This window comes from Peromyscus eremicus, chromosome 3, assembly GCF_949786415.1.
Source record: "Peromyscus eremicus chromosome 3, PerEre_H2_v1, whole genome shotgun sequence".
Taxonomy (NCBI): domain Eukaryota; kingdom Metazoa; phylum Chordata; class Mammalia; order Rodentia; family Cricetidae; genus Peromyscus; species Peromyscus eremicus.
The window spans coordinates 97,446,517-97,467,733 of NC_081418.1; the positions used below are offsets into that span (position 1 = coordinate 97,446,517).

Consider the following 21,217-nt stretch of genomic DNA (forward strand, 5'->3'; position numbering starts at 1 on the left):
GTTAGAACGTGCTACCTACTGTATAAGAAAAGAGGAAACTCAGACTCTATCTTGAGCAATAAGAGCTGCAGAATCATCTACACCAAACTAAGACCAGTGATGTGGAAGCCCACAGAGGTTTCCTAGTGAGAACTTACTCAGGGTCAGAGAATCTGAGCTTGCTTTACCCAGCAGGGATGCATAAGGAGATGATTTGGTCACAGGCATGTTTACCAGGTGTTTGGAAAGGTCTACACTTGGCTGTATGGTGTGCTTTGATCTTGCAAGGGGGAAGTCTTTTGTCTCTCCCCTTGGCATATTATAAAAAGCCTTTTGAATAAATGAAGGGGCTGTTGGGTATCGACCCAGGCCCTCCCAAAGCTATCCTGTTTTTCTGTTTTACTTCTCATCATCTAGGTCTCTCTTTCTATCTGATATTTTCTTACCCCTCTCTCCTCCTCCTAAAGAACCCTTCAAAAGGTGGGAGCAGGCTCCCACAGACTCCCACACAGTGGGAATAAAAATCAGGACAGCCTCTATGGAGAACTGTATGGAGAGTCCTCAAGAAACTAAAACTGGATCTGCCATGAGACCCGTTATCACATTTCCAGGTATATACCTGAAAGAAATACCAGTGTGTGGAAGACACACTTGCACGTACTCGTTTACAACAGCTAAGCATAGGATCCACCTAGGTGCCCATCCATAGGCAAATAGATAATTAAATATGATATACACATATATACATACATTCTGGACTATCAGGCTATATAATGAAATGTTGCTCGACCATGAAAATGAATATCCTATGATGTCAGCAAAATAGATGGACCTAGGAAGTGCTACATTACATGAAACAGATGCAGATAAACTTTGCATATCTCATTCATATGTGGGTGCTCAAAGAGTTGATTGTGGGAGGCTGGAGAGGTGACTCATGAGTTAAGAACATTTGCTGCTTTTGCAGAGGATCTGGGTTCAGTTCCCAGTAACCACATGGTGGTTAACAACTGTCCCATAACTCCACTTCCAGGGACTCTGTACCCTCTTCTAGTCCCTATAGGCTTTGTACACATGTAGTACACAGACACACATGCAAGCAAAATACTCATACATGAAAAATCATTTTTTAAGTTGATTATGGGGCTGAGGATAGGCTCAGAGGGTGAAGTGCCTAACATGCTGGAAGCCCTAGGTTTGATCTCCAGCACCATATAAACCAGATATAGTGGCACAGATCTGTAATCCCATCACTTGGGAAGTAGAGGCAGGGCGTTAGGAGTTCAAGGTCATCCTTGGTTACATAATGATTTTGAATCCAGTCTGGGCTACATGAGACCCTGTTACAAAAAAAAATGATTGGAATATGTAAAAGTGTGTGGCTGTAACTGGTGGTGTGATGAGGGAGGAGGGGACAGTGGCAGGCAGGGTGGAGAGCAGGTACTTAAACACAAATGACGTAACAAGTTCTGGTGTCCATAGCACAGGAAGGGCTCTAGAGTAACTGGAAGAAAGGGGCTTAGAGGCCCCAAATACAAAGGCGTGACAAGGAGGTGGCACTGTTCAGTGGCCCAGTACAGTCAGAGTGTACTGTATGCCCAGATCAAAGTATCATGCTGGGCCTCACAAACATGTGCAATTATAATGTGTTGATTATGGGAAAAGGAGTGCAGCTCATTAGTTTGGTTGAATTCAACTCAAAACAAAAGAACCACAAAACATCTAGTTCCAAGCTGTACGCATCATGCTTTTGTTTGTGTGTGTGTGTGTGATTTTTGCTTTGCTTTGTTTATCTGAGATAAAGTCTTATTATGCAGCATGAACAGTCCTTGAATCATGATCCCCCTGCTTCAGCCTCCTCAGTGCTGGTATGGCAGACGCCATGCATGTCCAGTGCTTTCCTGTGTTTCTGATGCCCTAACTTCCTGAGCCTTGTTGACCTGGAGACACTGACCCTCCCAGAGTAGCCAGTCCCTTCAGACAGCAATGGAAGCTCCCCCAGCAGGCAGGGTGTGCCCTGGAGTACAGCTAGCTGGGTAAAGTCTCCATTTCCCACACACACTTGCCCTTTTTCTGGCCTCTGCACATTTTCATTCTGCAAATGGCTTTGAGGTTCCTGTTAGGTCTGACCTCTGAAAGGAGAATAAAAAAGGATGAATATCAACTGCTCACACAGGATGGGCTGGGAAGACGGCTCAATGATACAGTGATTGCTGCCCAAGCATGAGGACAAGTGTTTGATCCTCAGCATCCACACAAGAAACCAAGCATGATGGTGTTCCCCAGTGCTAGAGAGGTAGAGCTTGATGACCAGCCAGTGTAGGCAATATGAGGAAATCCAGGCCAGTAAAAGACCCTGTCTCAAAAAGCAAGGTGAAAAAACGCCTGAGGAATAATACCCCAAATTAACCTCAGGCTTACACATATACTCATAACACAGGGAGACTGGGCCTAGTTATGGGAGACTTCAACAGAACAGCCTAGCCAAGGAATGGCTTCTTCTTTCCTCCAGAATGTACTCCATGGTAGAGATGAGACAAGGAACCAAAAGACCAGAGCCAAGGTGAGCTCCAGGAAAAGTCTGGAGAGACAAAGCCCAGAGTGCTCACAGGATCAGTATGTGATGCTCAGAATTGACACCCCACTGCGACTTCAAGAGCCTGGGCAGGAAAGCTCCCTCAGGCCAGATGGACACAGAGTGGAAGGAGTGCTGGGGATCAGTCTGCAGAATTCTGGGAAGGCAGATGGGGAACGACCACCACAGGCACTGATGAGGAGACCGGTGCCATGGTCCCGGAACATGGCTTTAACTCCAAGAAGAGTGCACAGCAATACACATTGGGAAATCAGCACCAGGCTAGGCCATGGAGACCCACGTACACAGAAGGACACCCCGAGTGCCCAGACCCCAATACAAACGCACCACCTCAGCAGCATGTGGTGATCTAATCCTGAGAAAACATCAGATGATTTAAAGAAGGGAAAATAAAGAGCAGGTCTAATTACACACACACACACACACACACACACACACACACACACACACACACACATACCCCAAGGCTCAAAACCATCAGTAATGCTAGTTAGTCACAGGAGCTCTGATGCCCTCTTCTGACTTCTGTGGGCACCAGGCTCACACATGGTGCAGAAACACACATGTAGACAAACACCCACACACATAAAACATATAAATTTTAATTAAAATGTTTTTAATAAAAATAAATTGTCATAAAATATAAAGACAGTAGGACTAAAGAAGGCTAAGATATCAGATCTTGGTGGCCCACACCCAGAATCCCAGCACTTGGGTGGTGGAGGCAGGAGGATTGGGACCTCAAGGTCATCCCCAGCTACATCCTGGGCTAAATGAGATTCTTTTTCAAAAAAATCAAACAAACAAAACTAAAACAAACAAACAAAAAACTAGAAAGCTATTTGACTCAAAATTCATTGTGGGACTCTAGACTGGATCTGGTTCTAGGAGAAGGGTAGGTACTGATTTCAGAAGCATTTCTTTCTTTCTTCCTTTCTTTCCTTCTTTCTTTCTTTCTTTCTTTCTTTCTTTCTTTCTTTCCTTCTTTCTTTCTTTTTTTTTTCTGAGACAAGGTTTCTCTGTGTAGTCCTGACTGTCTTGGAACTCCACTCTGTAGACCAGGCTGGCCTCAAACTCACAGAGATCCGCCTGCCTCTGCCTCCTGAGTTCTGGGATTAAAAGCGTGAGCCACCATGGCCCGGCTGAGAAGCATTTCTTAATCAGCTAAATAGGACGATATAAACCATAGATTCTATCAAGTCCATCCATGTAATATCTACGGATGTTAATATGATGTCACAGCTATGAACAAAAATAGCCCTAGTCTTAAGAAGTTTGCCCTGGGGTATTAAGGGCCAGATGACTGTGATAAATATGACCTACCTTCCAATGAGAGGAAGAACTAGGAGGGAGGAAGGGGGATGAAGAGAAAATTAGAATCAACGGAAGGCGTGCACAGCAGCATGCTTCTGAGTAAAGGGCATGTGGGTCATCTCTGTACTAATTCCTGTTGTTTTCTTATAATCGTAAAACTATATCTTTAATATTCAAGAAGGGTCACTATGGGTCAGTTTCTCATCTTTGAAACTAAGAAGATGACGTCTCACCTCATACTATATATATATATATCACAATTCAATTTCCAGTGACTGGTTGCATCCTCTCACCGTGAGTCAGAGGCCCTGTCCATCCTGGGGTGCACACACACAAACACACACACTCACTCCAGGGAAGAAACACTCTGAGCCTCCTGGGCACTCAGCTATGCATGCCTGGCAGGGAAGGACAGGAAGTGAGAGATGGCAGGACCTTCCCCAGCCCCTGAACCCTGCTGGCCTCAGACAGCCTTCCTTCCAGGACCCGACTCCCTAGGGGTAGTCCCGGGGTAACTCTAAATAGCTTTGCACTTCAGTCCAGAGAAAGACAAAAGAAAGATTATCCTGCAATCCAGGGATGTCCTGGACAGAATCCAGGGCAAAATATAGTTTTTAAAATCCTTGAAAATGAGGATGTGCCCAGCACTTTTGAGCCTGCAGGGAACAATGGGTTGGTGAACCGTAAGTATTTGAACCCCAAACGGCCTGCTAAAGAGTCCAGAAAACAGCGTGCAAAATAGAGGCTGGCCTTACTGTGCCTTCTGTTCTCAACTCTACAACAGCACCTGCAGCTCTGCCTTCCAAAACCCCCTCAAGAGTGCCCATCTGAGAGAGGATGCCCTGGGACAAGCCACTGAGAGCAGAGAGAAAAAGTCCTCCATGCTCAGAGTGGACCAGCGGTTTGGATTGCTAATGAGACCCCATATGTACAGAGTTAGGATAAAGTCAGAAGAGAGGGTCAAAGAAACGGAAGCCTCGTGCAGACAATCACTCCATGTTCTCACCACTTCTGGGGGAGAGGATGACAGGGTTCAAGACCAGCCTGAGCTACGTAGAAAGATGTTGTCTAAATAAATAAATAAAATATCCAGGTGTGGTGATCTGTAATCCCAGCACTCGGCTGAGGCAAGAGAATCATGAATTTGAGACCAGCCTGGGCTACATAGCTACACTCTGACTCAAAAACAAACAAACAAACAAACAAACAAATAGTTTAAATTCACAGAAGAATAAACACGAAGGGGCGCTAACCTTATGAAAGATGCTTAAACTGTAAGTCAAGGAAACACAAGCTATACAGTATCCTCTTGATGGTCATACTAAAAGTAAAAAGATCGGCATGCACCTTTTCTACACTATTGGTGGACATGTTTGGTTATTTTTGAAAAGCAAGTTGGAAGCATCTCCATGCTTCTTTTGTGCAAATGCATGTTTGTGTGTGCATATCTGTGTGTTGGGGGGAGGGTGCATAAATGTGCAGGTAATTTTTTACCTGCCCCTATATGACCATGCATTGGTTGCGCCTATATGGCCATGCATTGGTTGCGCCTATATGGCCATGCATTGGTGCACCTATATGGCCATGCATTGGTTGTGCCTATATGATTATGCATTGGTGCACCTATATGACCATGCATTGGTTGCGCCTATATGACCATGCATTGGTTGCGCCTATATGGCCATGCATTGGTTGCGCCTATATGGCCATGCATTGGTGTGCCTATATGATTATGCATTGGTGCACCTATATGACCATGCATTGGCACACCTATATGATAATGTATTTGGAGGGCAGAAGAAAATTTCAGGTGTCAATCTCAGGAGCTTTTGCCTTGCTTTTTGTGACAGAATCTCTCACTGGCCTGAAATTAGCCTGAGCAGGCTAGGCTGGGTGGCCACCAGGACCCAGAGATCCATCCACCTGTGCCCACCTTTCCAAGGCTAGGATTACAAGTGTATGCCACCACATCTGACTTTTTATGTGGGTTCGAGGTGTCAGGCTCAGGTCTTCATAGAAAACAGTTCCCCAGATCCTCCAAACATTTTATATGCTTATTCTCTTTAACCCAGTAACCTCACTTCTAGGGACCAATGCTTAAAATAAAAAAATAAATAAATAAAACCACCTGAAATATAAAAACATTAGAATAAAATTGTTCACTGGATAATCACTTGAAACAAGAAATTGGGAGGAAACCAAACTCCAGCCAGTAAGGGCACAGTGAGACAAATATGGAGTGGACAGCAATGTATTTCCAAATAAAGGGTGTGTGGGTGGTCTCTATCACCGATGTGCCGAGGTAAGACAAATAGGCGCATATCCAAGTCAGAATAACACATGGCGACTGAAAAATGAATGTGACACACTGTCATGGAAAGTGACAAAAAGCAAAGTGCAGGCCAATGCACACAATAGGATGTCAGTTTTATAAGCAGGTGTACTGTGTGACTGTGTCTGTGTGTGTCTGTGTCTGTGTGTGTGTCTGTGTCTGTGTGTATGTCTTTGTGTGTGTCTGTGTGTGTGTCTGTGTCTGTGTGTATGTCTTTGTGTGTGTCTGTGTGTGTGTCTGTGTATGAGTGTGTGTGTGTGTGTGTGTGTGTGTGTGTGTGTGTATGTGTAAATGAAGTTTCACAGGCTCAGGGAGAGTGGAGTGAGATCTAAACCAAGTTGCTAACAATTGATGCCACAGGAAGAAATGATGAAAAAAGAACTGGCACTTTCCCTTATGCCTCCTTAATAATGGAGCTTGTACACACAAACACACATGCATGCATGCACACAAACACACATGCACACATATGCATACACACAAACACACATGCGCGCACACAGATGCATACACACAAACACACATGCACACACATATACACATACACACTTTTGTGGGGGGTTAAAATTTGGGGTATGTGTGCATATTCTTATGTGTGTAAGTACACAGACACCTCAGGGCACCTTGTTTTTTAAGACAGGATTTCTCACTAGGACCTGGGACTCCCTAATTAGGTTAGGCAGGCCGGCCACAGAGCCCATTGTCTCTTGTCTCCCAGTGCTGGATTACAGGCATACACCAACACCGGCCTTTACAGGAGTTCCGGGGATTGAGCTCAGGCCTTCGTGTTGTGCAGCACAGACTGTTATCTCCCCAGCCCATTTCTTTTCTTTTAATGAAAGAACATGTGCCCATTTGTTTAAAAAACATGTCAAGGCATGCAGAGCATGCTCACAGGCTGTGGGATTGATGTCTGTATGTCTGTGTGGATCCTGTTACAATCAGTGGCCCCCACACTCAACCTCTTCAGTGTTTCCATCCATGGCAGAATTTTGGCAGACACACTGTCATTCGAACTTCAGCCCAACCTTACACTTCAGTGTCCCAGACACTGAAGGCTGGGAATCATTGCTAACAGTGCCATTATTAACCCCTCCCCCATTATTTTTTATTATGTGTGTATGTAGACGTGAGTGCAGGTATCCACGGAAGCCAGAAGAGGGCACCAGATCCCCTGAAACAGGACTTATAGGTAGTTGTGAGCCACCTGATGTAGGTGTTAGGAACTCAATTCAAGTCTTTTGCTCTTGACCACTGAGCAAGTCCCCTCCCCCTGATCCCCTCCCCCACCATCCCTCATTCTCATGCCATTATGCAGGTCCTGGACAGCCTGGAAGACCTGAACCACTTGCTCCTCCCAGGATGGGACCTTTCAATTCCATCAACATCCTCCAGGTTGGGTGGCAGACCCCAGCTGACCCCTCCCTCGGGCACTCTGCCATCTCCTTCACATTCTCATCTCAAAGGACTGTATTTGGATCCCCACGTGGAACCAAGCTCCATGCGGTAGTCTGCACCATTTCCCCAGATGGCCCCTCCTCCATGACTGTGGTACTCGGATACTCACATGACCACATCCTCTTTCTATCTGAGCACAGGCAGGACTGTGAAGCAACACCTTCCAAGTTCCCACAGAAGAACAGAGCATGATGGTACCTCTGCCATCTATGAACTAGGATCAGGCAGTCCCTGTTAAAACCACAGCCGCGAAGAGCAACCTTCAACAGAAGTTGGCTGCGTCACTCGAGACTTAAACAATTGGGCACCAGAAGAGCAGAACACAGAACAGGGCTGCTCAGCACTAACGCGGGTGGAATACCCATTCTGCAGCAGCAGGTCCCTTACACTTCCCTCAATACATCATGAGAAGTGACAGAATTGGGAAGCATGGGTGACCTGCACAAGGCCATGTGGCTAGTTCCTAGTTCTTCTCAAAGTCTTAATATCCACATGGGACCAGGTCATCCAGCCTGATGTGGCGTGGAGGAGGAGCATCTGGAGGAGGGATAGGTGAAGGAGCATCAGTGTTTAGGGAGGACTTAAGCTGTCTCCTGGGCCCTACCAGTTACAGGCACCATAATTGGTGCTCAAACCTCAGAAAAGGTGAAGGCAGGCCAGTGTCTGTGTGTGTACACAGGAGGTCCTCCAGAGCCGCCAGTCATAAAGTCATAAAGTCAGGGATGCCGTTCCCCAGGAAATGCTACTGTGAATACCTGGAGGAAAGGCCACCAAAGGCCATCACACATACCCTGGCTCTTGGGGTAAACCAGGGTCTCTGTCTACACAGTTTCACTAAAAAGCTGAGGAGGGAACAGTTACTGGGAAAAATTTACCAGATAAAATAAGGATTCCCCTTAGGGCTGTATTCAAGATAAACAACGAATAATCTTTCAATATATGCCTGTCCTTGCAATATTTGGAGTGTCTCTTTCAATTGGATGGCCTATGTGTGTATTAGCTGGTTCTGGCCTCTCTACCTAGAGCTGGGGCTGGGGCCACTGAGGTCATGGTGACCTTGTGGTCTTACCCTCAGGAGATTCTTCTTTCTCTCCTGTGTTTATATTTGCCAAACATTTAAGTAAAAAATACAGCTGTGTTAATTTCTCTTGGGAAAGACTACCCAGGACAAATCAGACCTGTTAATGTGTGGGTCCACACTGTGTTCGTGTAATTACACCACTTTCTTTTCTATTCTAACAACTTTTTAAAATTTGTTAATATTTATTAGGGGAGGGGAAAGAGTATGCCACAGTCTATGTGTAGGGCAGTGCTTCTCAACCTTCCTAACGCTGCACCCTCGTAATACAGTTCCTCGTGTTGTGGTAATCCTCAACCATAACATTATTTTTGTTGCTACTTCATAACCGTAATTTGCTACTGTTTTGAATTGTGATGTAACTATCTGATGTGTGACCCCTGAGAAACACTGGTATAGGGATAAGAAGACAACTTATAGGAGTGGGTTTTCTCCTTTTGCAACATGGGTTCCAGGAATGGAACTCATATCATCAGACTTGGTGGCAATCGCCTTTACCAGCTGAGCCAGCTCATGCACCAGGAATGGATCCTGATCCCACTGCCAGGGGCCCCTCAAACAGACCAAGCTACACAACTGACTCCCATATGCAGAGGGCCTAGTCCAGTCCCATGCAGGTTCCAGAGGGCCTAGTCCGGTCCCATGCAGGTTCCACTGCTGTTGGTCTAAAGTTCGTGAGTTCATATGAGCTTGGTTCAGTTGTCTTTGTAGCTTTCCAATTTAGCTTCTTTATCATTTTATAGAGACTATTTCGCCAATAATTACACACCCAAACAGCACAAGAGTAACCATTTATGTTTATTTTTAGCTAATCAGAAGCCAGAGCAGGGACTGGAGATGTAGGCTCAATTAATGGAGTACTTGCCTAGCAGATTCGTGAAGCCCTGGGTCAATCCCAGTATAAACAGAGAAGTAACACAAGCCTGTAAGCAGCACTTGGGAGGGAGATTAAAAGTTAAACCTAAGCATAAATAAATAAATAAATAGCGAGAGAAATTCCTTTCTGGGATGTTCTCAGTGCTCTGATGCAGTGGGCCGTCCACCCTGGGTGCCCACCGGCCTCTTCAGAGCAACTTCCGGGAGTGAGGGTACAGCAACGACTGTGGTTCTTTCTTTCCTTCCTTCCTTCCTTCCTTCCTTCTTTCTTTTTAACTTTTTTTTGTAATTAAAAACATATTTTCATGTAATGTATTTGATCATGTTTTTCCCTTCCTCAGTTCCCCTCAGATTCTTCCCACCTTACTCGCACACAACTTTGTGTTCTTTCTCTATCTCTCCCTTTAAAAACAAAGACCAAACAAAAACAGTAACAATAAAATTTAAAAAATCCATACACAAATAAACCACTAGAACATAAAAATAAAATCAAAATAAATAAGCAAAAGACTGAAAAGACGAAAAAAGTCCAAACAAAGCAAAATGAGACAAAAAGTCCACAAAAATCCTATACAGTTCATTTTGTGATGCCCAGTTGCTCCTGGGTGTGCGGCCTCTCCTGAGGTGTGGTTAATATACCCCCACAAGACCTCACTGGAAATAACGGATTTCTCCTTTGCCAGTGGGTTAACTGCAGATCACCTGTTGGTTAGGAGTGGGAGCTCACAATTCCTTTCTTAATCCTCATGGTGCAGGAAGAGACAGGGCTCAGACATTTAAGAAACAACCAGGGTTGGAACATTCTAAAAACCTAGAGCTGCCTGTCTGACATAAGAAGCCACCAACCACAGGGAACTGCTTACATTTAAAACACTTAGCTGAAGTGAAGAACCAGGGTGTGGTGCTGCACACCTGTATTCTCAACATTTGGGAAACAGAGGCAGCAAGACCAAGAGTTCCAAGCCTCCCCGGGCTATGCAGCAAGACAGGGGGAGAGGAGGAACAAAAAGAGATTTGTGGGCAGAGGTGGAGAGAGACAGGCTGTAGATTTCTAGAATTTTGGAAATTGTTTACAATGTACTTCCTGTTTATTCAGGTAATATTATATCCTTCTGGGGTCTTTGATGGAGCTGAAGACTAGATAATCATAATTATAGTTTTCCTTAGTTATGATAAAAGGTAAATTAGATATGAAACTTTAGACTCACAAAAATAGGATTGATGATAGAATACTTTCTTTAATTTTGCTAAATACAAGTAGACTAGTTATTATAACTGTAATTCTTGCTTGATAACTTTTGCTATATATAATTTTACTATATTAAAATGAAAACCTTCCTTTTTGATTATACAGAAAAGGGGAAGTGCTGTGGGATGGTCTTTCTGTACACTGTGAATATGTGTTGCTACCATTGGTTAATAAAGAAGCTGCTATAGCCTATGGAAAGGCAGAATAGAGCCAGGTGGGGAATCCAGGCAGAGAGACAAAGAGAAGAAGGTAGAGTCAGAAGAGATGCTGGGTGCTGCTGAGGTTGCAAGACGTAATGGAACACAAGTAACGCCACGAAGCCACGTGGCAAAACATAGATTCATAGAAATGGGTTGAATCAAGTTGTAAGAGCTAGTTAAGGATAAGCCTGAGCCATAGGCCAAACAGTTTGTAATTAATATAAGCCTCTGTATGTTTACTTGGGACCAAGCAGCTGTGAGACACAGGAAAACTTCCATGTACAACAGGCTATGCAGGATGAAGGAGGCCTTAGGAGGGTTCTAGATGCAGATAGAAGGAAACAGGGGCTCTAGACCTGGTAGAGGGAACAAAGATCAGAGGGAGGAGAGAGAAAGAGACTGGGAGAGGGAAGTCTCACTTAGGGGTAAGAGCTACCTGCTTGGAAGAAGGCCCAGAGAGGACAGTGGTGAATTCACAGAAGATAGCCAGGAATCCAAGGGTGTGGCTGCAAGAAATCCCTTGGGACTTCATTGACAGCAGAGGACTGAGAACAGCAGATGGCAACAGTTACCATTCTCTCTGGACCAGACAGTGTGGCTTGGTGGCACTGAGGAGGTGTATTATGGAAACATTCGTTGTACTGTCTTAGTTACTTTTCTATTGCTGAAAAGACACCATGACCAAAGAGACTTATAAAAGGATGTGTTTAATTTGGAGCTTACGGTTACAGAGAGTTAGAGTCCAGGACCATCGTGGTGGGAAGTATAGTAGCGGGCAGGCAGGTATGGTGCTGGAGCAGTAGCTGAGAGCTCACATCTCAATCCACAGGCAGGAGGCATAGAGAGAGCTAACTGTGGATGGTGTGAGCTTTGGGGACCTCAAATCCCATCTCCAGTAACACACCTCTTCCAACAAGGCCACAAACCCTAATCCTTCCCAAACAGTTCCACCAACTGGGCTGATTATTTAAATATATGAGCCTATGGGGGGGGGGCATTCTCATTTAAACAGTACTGAAACACTAAATTTCCTTGTACCTCAAAATTTTCATGTCACATGGATGCCCTTGGGACTGCTTAGTATGTTTCCTATCTTAGTCTTAGAACTTTTAATGTTTCTAGGTTTGAGTCCTTTCCATTTTTCTTTCCTTCTCGTGTGTGTGTTGTGTGGGGGGGTGCACTGGTTGGGATGTATCCATGAAGGCCAGAGGTTGATTTGGGGTGGTTTCTTCACTCACTCTCCACCTGATTTTTTTGAGGCGGGGTCTCTCACTGAACATGGAGCCCCCTGTTTCAGCTAGATTGGCTGGCCAGTGAGTAGCAGAGAGCCAGCCTCCTGTTCTTGTGCCCCTGGGGAGCTGGCATTACAATTGCATGCTCTCATACTCAGATTTTATGTGGGTGCTGGGGAGCTAAATTCCAGTCCTCACGCTTGCACAGCAAGTGCCAGCTGAGCCGTCTCCACAGCCTGTACAAGCTTTTGAGCATAGTTTTCAGTCTGATCACGAAGGCATCAAAGAGTTAACCGTGCAGGAACGCTGCCCCCTCCTGCCGCTTTGGATAGGGTTACCTCAGGCACAGTCAAGCTAGCTGCTATGGAGACCACAGACCATTTGCTCTGATCGTTCCCTCACAGAACAGGGTGTTTAGGTAGTTCTGTCCTTCTGCAGGTGTTTACAAACATGGGCTTAAATTTAAACTTAGTCTATCACAATTTCATTTCTAGTTGCTAGATAAAATTGCTTGGATCTAATTGCTTGGAAAAACAATCACAGCCGCGTGTTCGTAAGACAGAAAGTCCTAGAAGTGATGACGCCTCGTGAACTGGCTATTCTGGACATGGAGGTTTGAGGAACTGCTTCCCAGCATGCTGGCCTGCAGTAACCTGCTCACGTGGAAACTGGTGAGCCAGAGGGCACCAACAGGGACCAGTGGGAGGGTGTACTCACCCTCCCTCTGCAAAACATATGACCCACAGAGCCCGAGAGCCTCTGTGCAGCCCTGAGCCGTCCCCTGGATGTCCAGCCTGGCCCGTGAACTGACCAACCCTGTATCCACAGTCTCTCCTCTCCTGCTGCCTCTGGGCTCTCAGACTCCTCCCACGGCTCCTAGGAAAGTACTGAATACCATAATGAAATGAACCCTGTGTTTCCTCATGGCCGCAGTACCCAGGCTGTCCACCTTTGCCTCACTAAACTCTCAACTCCTACGTCATCAGAGGAACTGAACTCTGCAGAGTGCCCAGAGGCCAGCTGCCAGGAGCCTTGGGAGCCTCTGAAATACAGAGATTCCAGAGCTAAGAGAATGAACACAAACACCTGCCCTCGGGCCACACACAGCTCCTGCATAGTCTTTGGGAATGTCACCAATCTAATTTTAGAGGCTCTCTTTCTCGTCCGCGAGGATGACGACAACAGCGTCCGACAGAGAAAGAGCTCATCTCACACATCGGGCTTACACAGGGTCAGGAACCTAGCTAAGTTCTGCCCAGGGCCAGCTGGGAGGGGGGGGGTCTCCATTGCCTGGGACTGACTCCGCCGCTCCCTTCTCAACAAGGCTGCACCTGTCACAACTCTGAATTCCCACATGAACTCACTGCCCTCCACTCCCACACACTGGAACTACTTTCCCCTCCAAATCCTAGCCCTGGGTGACTGTGGGCTCTTCTCCAGAAAGCCTTCCCAGACTGCCCAGTGTCCAGAATTGCTCCCTGCCTGGACTGCTGGTCCACCTTCAAGTTCACTGGTGCCACATGAGGCTCACAGAGGTGCCTGCCTTCCACAAAGCATCTAGCTGAGAAGGTAGTGAAGGCCACAGCTTTAGTTAATTTATTATTATTATTAATTATTGTGTGTATATGAAGGTAAGATGTGCTATGGTCAAAGCATAACATCATGAAGTCTTTTTCCACCTCTGTGTGGGCTCCAGGTCATCAGGCTAGAGTGTCAGGGCCCTTACCTAGTGAGCCATCTCAAGAGCTGTGGGCCACAGCTTCTTAAACCTTAGTTAGGTAGCATCTCATAACTTAACGTGAGCATTGCAAAACACTTAGCAATGGTGAAATTTTCTAAACCCAGCCAGGTATGGCGGGCACACCTTTAATTCTGGCATTCTGCAGGCAGAGGCAGGCAGATCTGTGTGAGCTCAGGACTAGCCTGGTCTACATAGTGAGTTCCAGGACAGGCAGGGTTATGTAGAGAGATTCTGTCCAAAAGAAAAGAAGGAAAAGAAAAGAGAGAGAAAGAAAGGAAGGAAGGAAGGAAGGAAGGAACAAAGAAACAAAGAGAAAGAAGAGACAGGAAAAGGTTTCTAAACTTATCAAAAAATAATTTGGAATTAAACAGATAACAGCAATGCTCGTCCATGTCCCTTCAGGAGACCGGCTTCACTGCAGCCTTGGTTCTGAGCACACAGCACGCACACTCTACACTATGCATGCTGTCACGCCAAGCAAGGCCCACAAACACTGCCTCAAACATCTGGGCTTAGGTTCAAGACTGAATGCTGGAGACCCCGGAGTTTCTAAGTGTACATGCCAAGTTTTCTGCTCTTGTAGACAACATTAGCTTTTCCTACTACTTTCTCACTATTACTCTTCAGCATGGAAGTGTTATGGGGTGTTCACCAGAAAGCACTGCTCAGACATGGGGGTAAGCCAATAGAAAGTCATCAGCCAGGCCGGGTGGTGGTGGTGGTGGTGGTGGCGGCGGCGGCGGCGGCGGCGGCGGCAGCGCACGCCTTTAATCCCAGCACTCGGGAGGCAGAGCCAGGCGGATCTCTGTGAGTTCGAGGCCAGCCTGGGTTACCAAGTGAGTTCCAGGAAAGGCACAAAGCTACACAGAGAAACCCTGTCTCAAAAAAAAAACCAAAAAAAAAAGAAAAAAAAAGAAAAGAAAAAAAGAAAAAAAAGAAAGTCATCAGCCAGCCAGCAGCTACACTGGGTGTTCAGGATTCCAATGTAGCACCGAGCCTTTCTCAGGAAGAACTTTTAAGCACAAAAACCATGTTCTGGGTTGACATAGTTCAGTTAACAAGAACAGTTAGCCGGAATCAGAACTACAGAAGCCAAAAGGCAAGGTTAGTACACTTAGAGACTTTCCCAGAACTATGTACTTTGATGGATTAGGTGTTTATTTTCATTTTGGCAGGTGGTACTGTCTACATGCTGAGTTGAACAGCCTAAATGGTACTGCCACCATGGAGTCAGTTGTGGTAAAGTCTGGGGCCCTGTTACAGTAAGTACTAATTTAGTATATCTCTAGATTATATTGTGTTCACATGTTTTATTATAATAACTGCCATTTGGGTGGCTGACTTGAATTTCATTTTTAAAATATTAAATTAATTTTGATTTAGGATAGGACTGAATCTCCAACAATTTCTAAAACGGCCTTAGACAGCCTTCTGCCATTTAGTGCTGTGTACTTAAGTAAAAGGCATTCTCAACACTGATGGTTCTAAAATCAAAATACCAAAGCACTCTGCAAGACGTTGCTCTCTGTCCTGCAGTATCAGATGCTCAGCCAGGAGTGAATTATTCAGGTAAAACTAAAGCACATCCATGTCAGGATGCAGATTTGCTTTCATCTTCAATAACTGTAAAATTATATGTAAAACATTATAAAATTTTAAAAAAATCCTTTTTGATCTCACTGTGTAGCCCTGGCTAGCCTGGAACTTGCTCTGTAGACCAGGCTGGCTTCCAACTCACAGAGATCTGCCTGCCTCTGCCTCCCAAGTGCCAGGATTAAAGGCATGTACCACCATGTCCAGTTAAAGTAAATTTCTTTATGAGCTATTATCAGTAAATATTTAATTTACCCACTTTATATACTTCTGTGCCCAAAGCTGTATATAAATTTCTCGGGCAAACGCGGGTCATGACTGGAAAAGACAAAAGATGCACCCAGTACCCTCGGCGGCAGGCTGGGCTCCCCACCCTGCAGCACCACTTCAGAGGCACAATGAGAGTGCCCTCTCCTTCCTCAGGGATGCCAGACCATGCACCCAGGGCCAGCTTGAAGCACAAAGAAACAGTAATGGTGTAGTCTTTCTCCAGGCTCTGAAGATGTCAAACTTTGCAGGTGTTCCACAGCCCGAGGCCCTCCCCGGGTTCTGATCCCTCCTTCTTCCCCACTTGCCCCACTCCAGGTTCACATAACCAAGGCTCCCTGCCTCAGATACTGCTGACCTAGTTCCCAAACAAAGGCTCCCCTGTGGGCAGGTCTGGGAGCAGCCAGCCCATGCTCCTCGGGCCAGATTTCAGTGAACAGCACCAGGCACTTGAGCCCACCCGACACAGCTGCATCCCGTTGTAGCCACCAGGGACCACTGACCTCGGTCCTTACCTAAGTCCTGTCACCATAGATCCTCCCAGGCTATGTCTCCTGGCCACTTACACCCACAGCCAACTGGCCCATGGAGCTTAGGAGGTCTTACCCACCACTCTATTTACAAGGCTCAGGATTCCCCCTGACAAGGAAGCCACTCATCACCTACCTAAACAGAGCCTGCTTTTGCCAGTAAGAGTTTGCTTCTGAGGGTTCCCTATTTGTCAACCCAACCAAAAGACAGAGAGAGAGAGAGAGAGAGAGAGAGAGAGAGAGAGAGAGAGAGAGAGAGAGCAGTCTGCTATCTGTTACTTCTGTTCTGACTTCAGCACATGGTTCTTACCTCAGGTTCTGCTTCTCCCATGCAGCCCTCCTCCACTGCTCCCTGCTAGAGGCAGCTTCTCCTTGTCTACGCACCTCCTGGGGTGTGTGTGTAGCTGCCCTCACCAACCAGGAAGGGGCAAGGAGTCCCCCCCTCTCCCAGCGAGAGGCTCCAGGGAGAGACAGGGAACCTGCTCCTACCTGCTCCCCACAGCCTGCACTCTTGTACAAGAAACTCCTGGTCACCTGATCCTGGCACACCTTCCCTCCCCGGCAACCTGTGCAGCTCTCAACAGCAACATCAGCCAAGTTCCTGAGGCTACAGCGAGGTTTTGCCCCAGCATCCACCGCTGGATTAGGCCCATGAAAGGTGGTCTTCAGTAAGTAAATGCTGACAGAAAACACTAGCCTTCGGGAGCTCTGATTCCAGGGTCTATATTCATCAAAAACCCACCTGTACCTTCCTGTTCCCAGGTCACCCTTGAGCCCACTTACCTGTTTCTCCCCATCGTCTCATGGTCCTTGACCACCACGTGAAGTTCTGAGCTCTGGTCTAGAGGAATACCTTTGAGGTCCCACTCAAAGCCCTGGAAGAAAAGAAGAAAAGGCAACTTAACCTGTGGCCCCAGGGTCCTGAGCAGACATTCAGAATGGTGCTAGGGGATGAGCATGTAGATAGGTGGGTGGGTTGGTGGATGAATGGATGGATAAGTGGATGATGGGTGGAAGGATGGATGGATGGATGGATGGATGGATGTTAGGTGGGGGAGTGGATGATAGATGCTGTGCTGGCTAGTTTTATGTCAACTTGACACGAGCTAGGGTCATTGGAGAGGAACGAGCCTCAATTGAGAAAATGCCTCCATAAGATCTGGATGTAGGCAAGCCTGCAGGGCATTTTCTTAATTACTGATTGATGTGAGAGGGCCCAGTCCATTGTAGGTGATGCCATCCCTGAGTAAGTGGTTCTGGGTTCTATAAGAAAGCAGGCTGAAGCTGGGCAGTGGTGGCGCACGCCTTTAATCCCAGCACTCGGGAAGCAGAGCCAGGCGGATCTCTGTGAGTTCGAGGCCAGCCTGGGCTACCAAGTGAGTTCCAGGAAACAAAAAAAAAAAAAAAAAAAAAAAAACAAGAAAGCAGGCTGAGCAAACCATGGGGAGCAAGCCAGTAAGCAGCACCCCTTCTTAGCCTCTGCATCAGCCCCTGCCTCTAGGTTCCTAACTTGATTGAATACTTCTATTGACTTCCTTCAATGATGAACAGTGATGTGGAAGTATAAGCCAAATAAACCCTTTCCTCCCCAAGTTGCTTTTGGTCATGGTGTTTCATCACAGCAATAGTAACCCCAACTAGGAAGATGCATAGATGGGTAAGTGCATGATGGATAGGTGGGTAGGTAAATGAATTAATGGGTGAGTGAATGTAAGGGTGGGTGAATGAATAGATGGGTGGGATGGAGGGTAGATGCATGGGTAGCTGGATACTTGGATGAGTAGGAGGGTGATTGGATACATGGATTATAGGTGGGTAGGTGAGTGAGTAAATGGATAGATAGAATAATGGTTTTGTGGGTGGGTAGATGCATGGATGGGTGGATGGGCTGATGGATAGATAGGTGGATACATGGATGGATGGGTTGATGTATGTATGTATGTAGGTAGGTCGGTAGGTAGGTAGGTATACCAGAATTCCAGAGCTTCAGAGGTAGTGGTAAGAATTAGAGACAACAAAAAAGAAGAGGAAGCCACATTGCACTAGCCTCCTCTCCGAATTCATCCCAGGACACCAGAACAAAAGCACAGCAGTAAAAATGCCAGGTGGTCCTTCAGGGTCCTTCCACACCAAGTGGGTGGGATGAGTAAGCGATAAGTTAAGGAAGGCCAATCAGAAGCCCTTCAACACTCCTCAAAGCAAACATCCAGTCTGAGCCCGACTCTGTCCTCCACTGTGTCTCAGAGGGCCTTGGGGAAGGCATCTCTACAGAAAGCTTCCTGAGGGGACAGAACCATGGGAACAACAGGGGGACTTGGTTAATCTGGGAAGTGCTATGGAGAGGAGGTAGCTTTGGCCTATGAGAGGGAGCGCAGGCAGGCAGGGGAGGCCTGACTGGCCTGTGCAGAGATAAATAAAACAACACAAAATGAAAACAGAAACAAGCATCTGGCCTCCACATCAGCACACACTGTGGGTGGGGTCTCAGGATAGAGCTGGATGCCTACCCTTCTGAGAAAGCTGCCTCTTGCGTCAGCCCCCTGCAGAGGCAGCAGAGGCAGGGGTGTGGGGGCGCGCGCGGGGAGCAGGAGAAGAAGAAACTAGTGTACCTCATTCCACACAGGGTTCACACTGTTCTTGATGACTTTGGTTCTCTTCTTCACCCCTGTGGGAGACAAAGAAGGGAGAATGCAGACACATCCCATTGCAAGCCATCCACCCTGCCGGGTTCATCTGCAGAGACCACCCCCACACCCCACACCCCACACTCCACACCCCCCCACACACCCCCTTTGGACTCAGCTCCAACGGAAAGTTCATGAAACCAGCATGGCCTCTGAACACTGCTGAGGAATGCCCAATGGTTGTCATACTTCTCTGTTAGCTTTGGGGGCCACTAAGCAACAGTGTAACCAGAAGGACATTTTTGAAAGAAAATGTTAAATTGGCAGGCATGGCAGTGTGTGCCTGTAATGCCAGCACTTGGGAAGCAGACACAGGTGGACTTCTGTGAGTTTACGGCCAGCCTGGTCTATAGAGAGCATTCCAGGCCAGCCAGGATACTGCCTCAAAAAAAAAGAGGAAGAAGTGGGGGGTGGAGGGGGAGAGAAAAGAAAGAGGAGGGGGAGGCAGAAGAAGAGGAGGAGGAGAAAGAAAAGAAAATGTCTGAGCTGACTTCTCATGGGTCATGGCCATTGTCATTCCTAGCCCTGTGTTCTCCCCGCTCCTCTGCCCCCATCTATGCTGCAGGTTAACCCCATCTATGCTGCAGGTTAACCCCATCTGTGCTGCAGGTTAACCCCATCTATGCTGCAGGTTAACCCCATCTAGGCTGCAGGTTAACCTAGGCCCCACTGGATTAGGCAAGCACGCTGCCACTGAACTACCTCTCCAGCCCCTTGGTGATTTTCCAGACCTCTTGTGAAAATGAACACTTAGGGCTGGTGACCTAGCTCAATAGGTAGAGGCCCTGGGCTTAGTCCCAAGTACTACATACACTAGCTGTGGTGGTGTACTAGCGCTCAGGAGCTGGAGGCAGGAGGACCAGCAGTTCAAGGCCAGCCTTAGCTACACAGTGAGTTTGAGGCTAGCCTGGGCTACCTGGCAGACTGTCTCAGACAATTTTTTTAAATGATAAAAATAAAATTAATAAGCAAACATGAATAACCTTCCAAGAAAATATTCAATTTCTCTTTTAAAAATACAAATTGTATTATTGCATTTACACAAAATGTCCAGAGCAAGCAAATCCATAGATTAGGGGTTTCTGGGGGTAGAGTATGGAGGAGGGGAACTGGGAGAATTAATAGCTATGAGTTTGAGGGACAATGTTCTGGGATTAGATCATAATTGATGTGTAATATTTAACCTAAAATCACCAAGCGTGCTCACTCTGTTTGTCCTGTAATACTAGGGATTGAACCCACGATTGAACTAATGCTAGGCAAGCACTCTATTTTGTAATTTTGAGACAAGATCTCATTCAGTGTCTCAGGCTGACCTTGAACTCCCTCTAGAACTTTAGATCCTCTTGTCTCAGCCTCCTGAGAGCTGACCCGTGTGACTGTAGGTGGCAGACATCGGCAGCTCTTACGGAGCAGGGAGCATGAAGGCCTACTATCCCTAGTGCTGTGAGTGAATGAGCCTTGAAGGAAAGATGGTACAGAAGACGCCCAAGGAAAACTGCTTGTAGGACTGGATGCTAGACTATGTGGGCAGACTGGGTTCCTAACAAAGCTGAGCCTGGTGTGCAGGCCCGGTCTCTGCTGGGGCAGGCAGGTCTGCTCCTCTCAGGGTGATCCCCAGAAAGGGGCCACAGTGGGTTGACAATATCAGAGTGAGGAGGGTCCCACCACGTGTACTAAGCTACAGGCCTCCCTCCCACAAAGACATATGGAACTACAGAGAACAGCAGCTAGGGAGAGACGGACCAGAGGAGCTGATGGAGCTAGGCATGGCCACTCTGTTCAGACAGGGGCATGGACAGCTGCCCCACTTTCCTAGGCAGCATCCAGAATGGTGTCTGACTGCACAAAAGGGGAAGGGAGAAACCAGCCAAGGAACCCTCGGCTCACTCAGGCCGTCAGCCCTTCCCGTACAACCCACAAGATTCTCTGTTGAGAAGCCTGTGGTCTCCACTGGACAGCACGGACCATGAAATCTCCTCAAAGATCTGGAAGTGTGTTCCTGGAGCTGGAGCCCTGAGTCCTCCAGAGTTGAGCTGTGTCTGGGCTCAGCCAGTCTCCCGGGGATTGTGGAAGAGGGTGAGCCTC

At 46.8% G+C, this 21,217-nt stretch overlaps 1 protein-coding gene across 7 annotated transcripts in view; it reads right to left on the reverse strand.

Moving 5' to 3' along the window:
* The window catches only part of Dysf (dysferlin), a 201,702-nt gene that overhangs the window by 156,747 nt on the left and 23,738 nt on the right, over positions 1 to 21,217 (reverse strand). For all 7 annotated transcript variants that reach the window (XM_059258091.1, XM_059258090.1, XM_059258087.1 and 4 more), the window contains exons 2-3: positions 19,055 to 19,110; positions 17,229 to 17,320 (exon numbers count right to left, since the gene is read on the reverse strand). In XM_059258091.1, the coding sequence (XP_059114074.1) occupies positions 17,229 to 17,320; positions 19,055 to 19,110 (148 nt within the window). The remainder of the gene's footprint in view (positions 1 to 17,228; positions 17,321 to 19,054; positions 19,111 to 21,217) is intronic.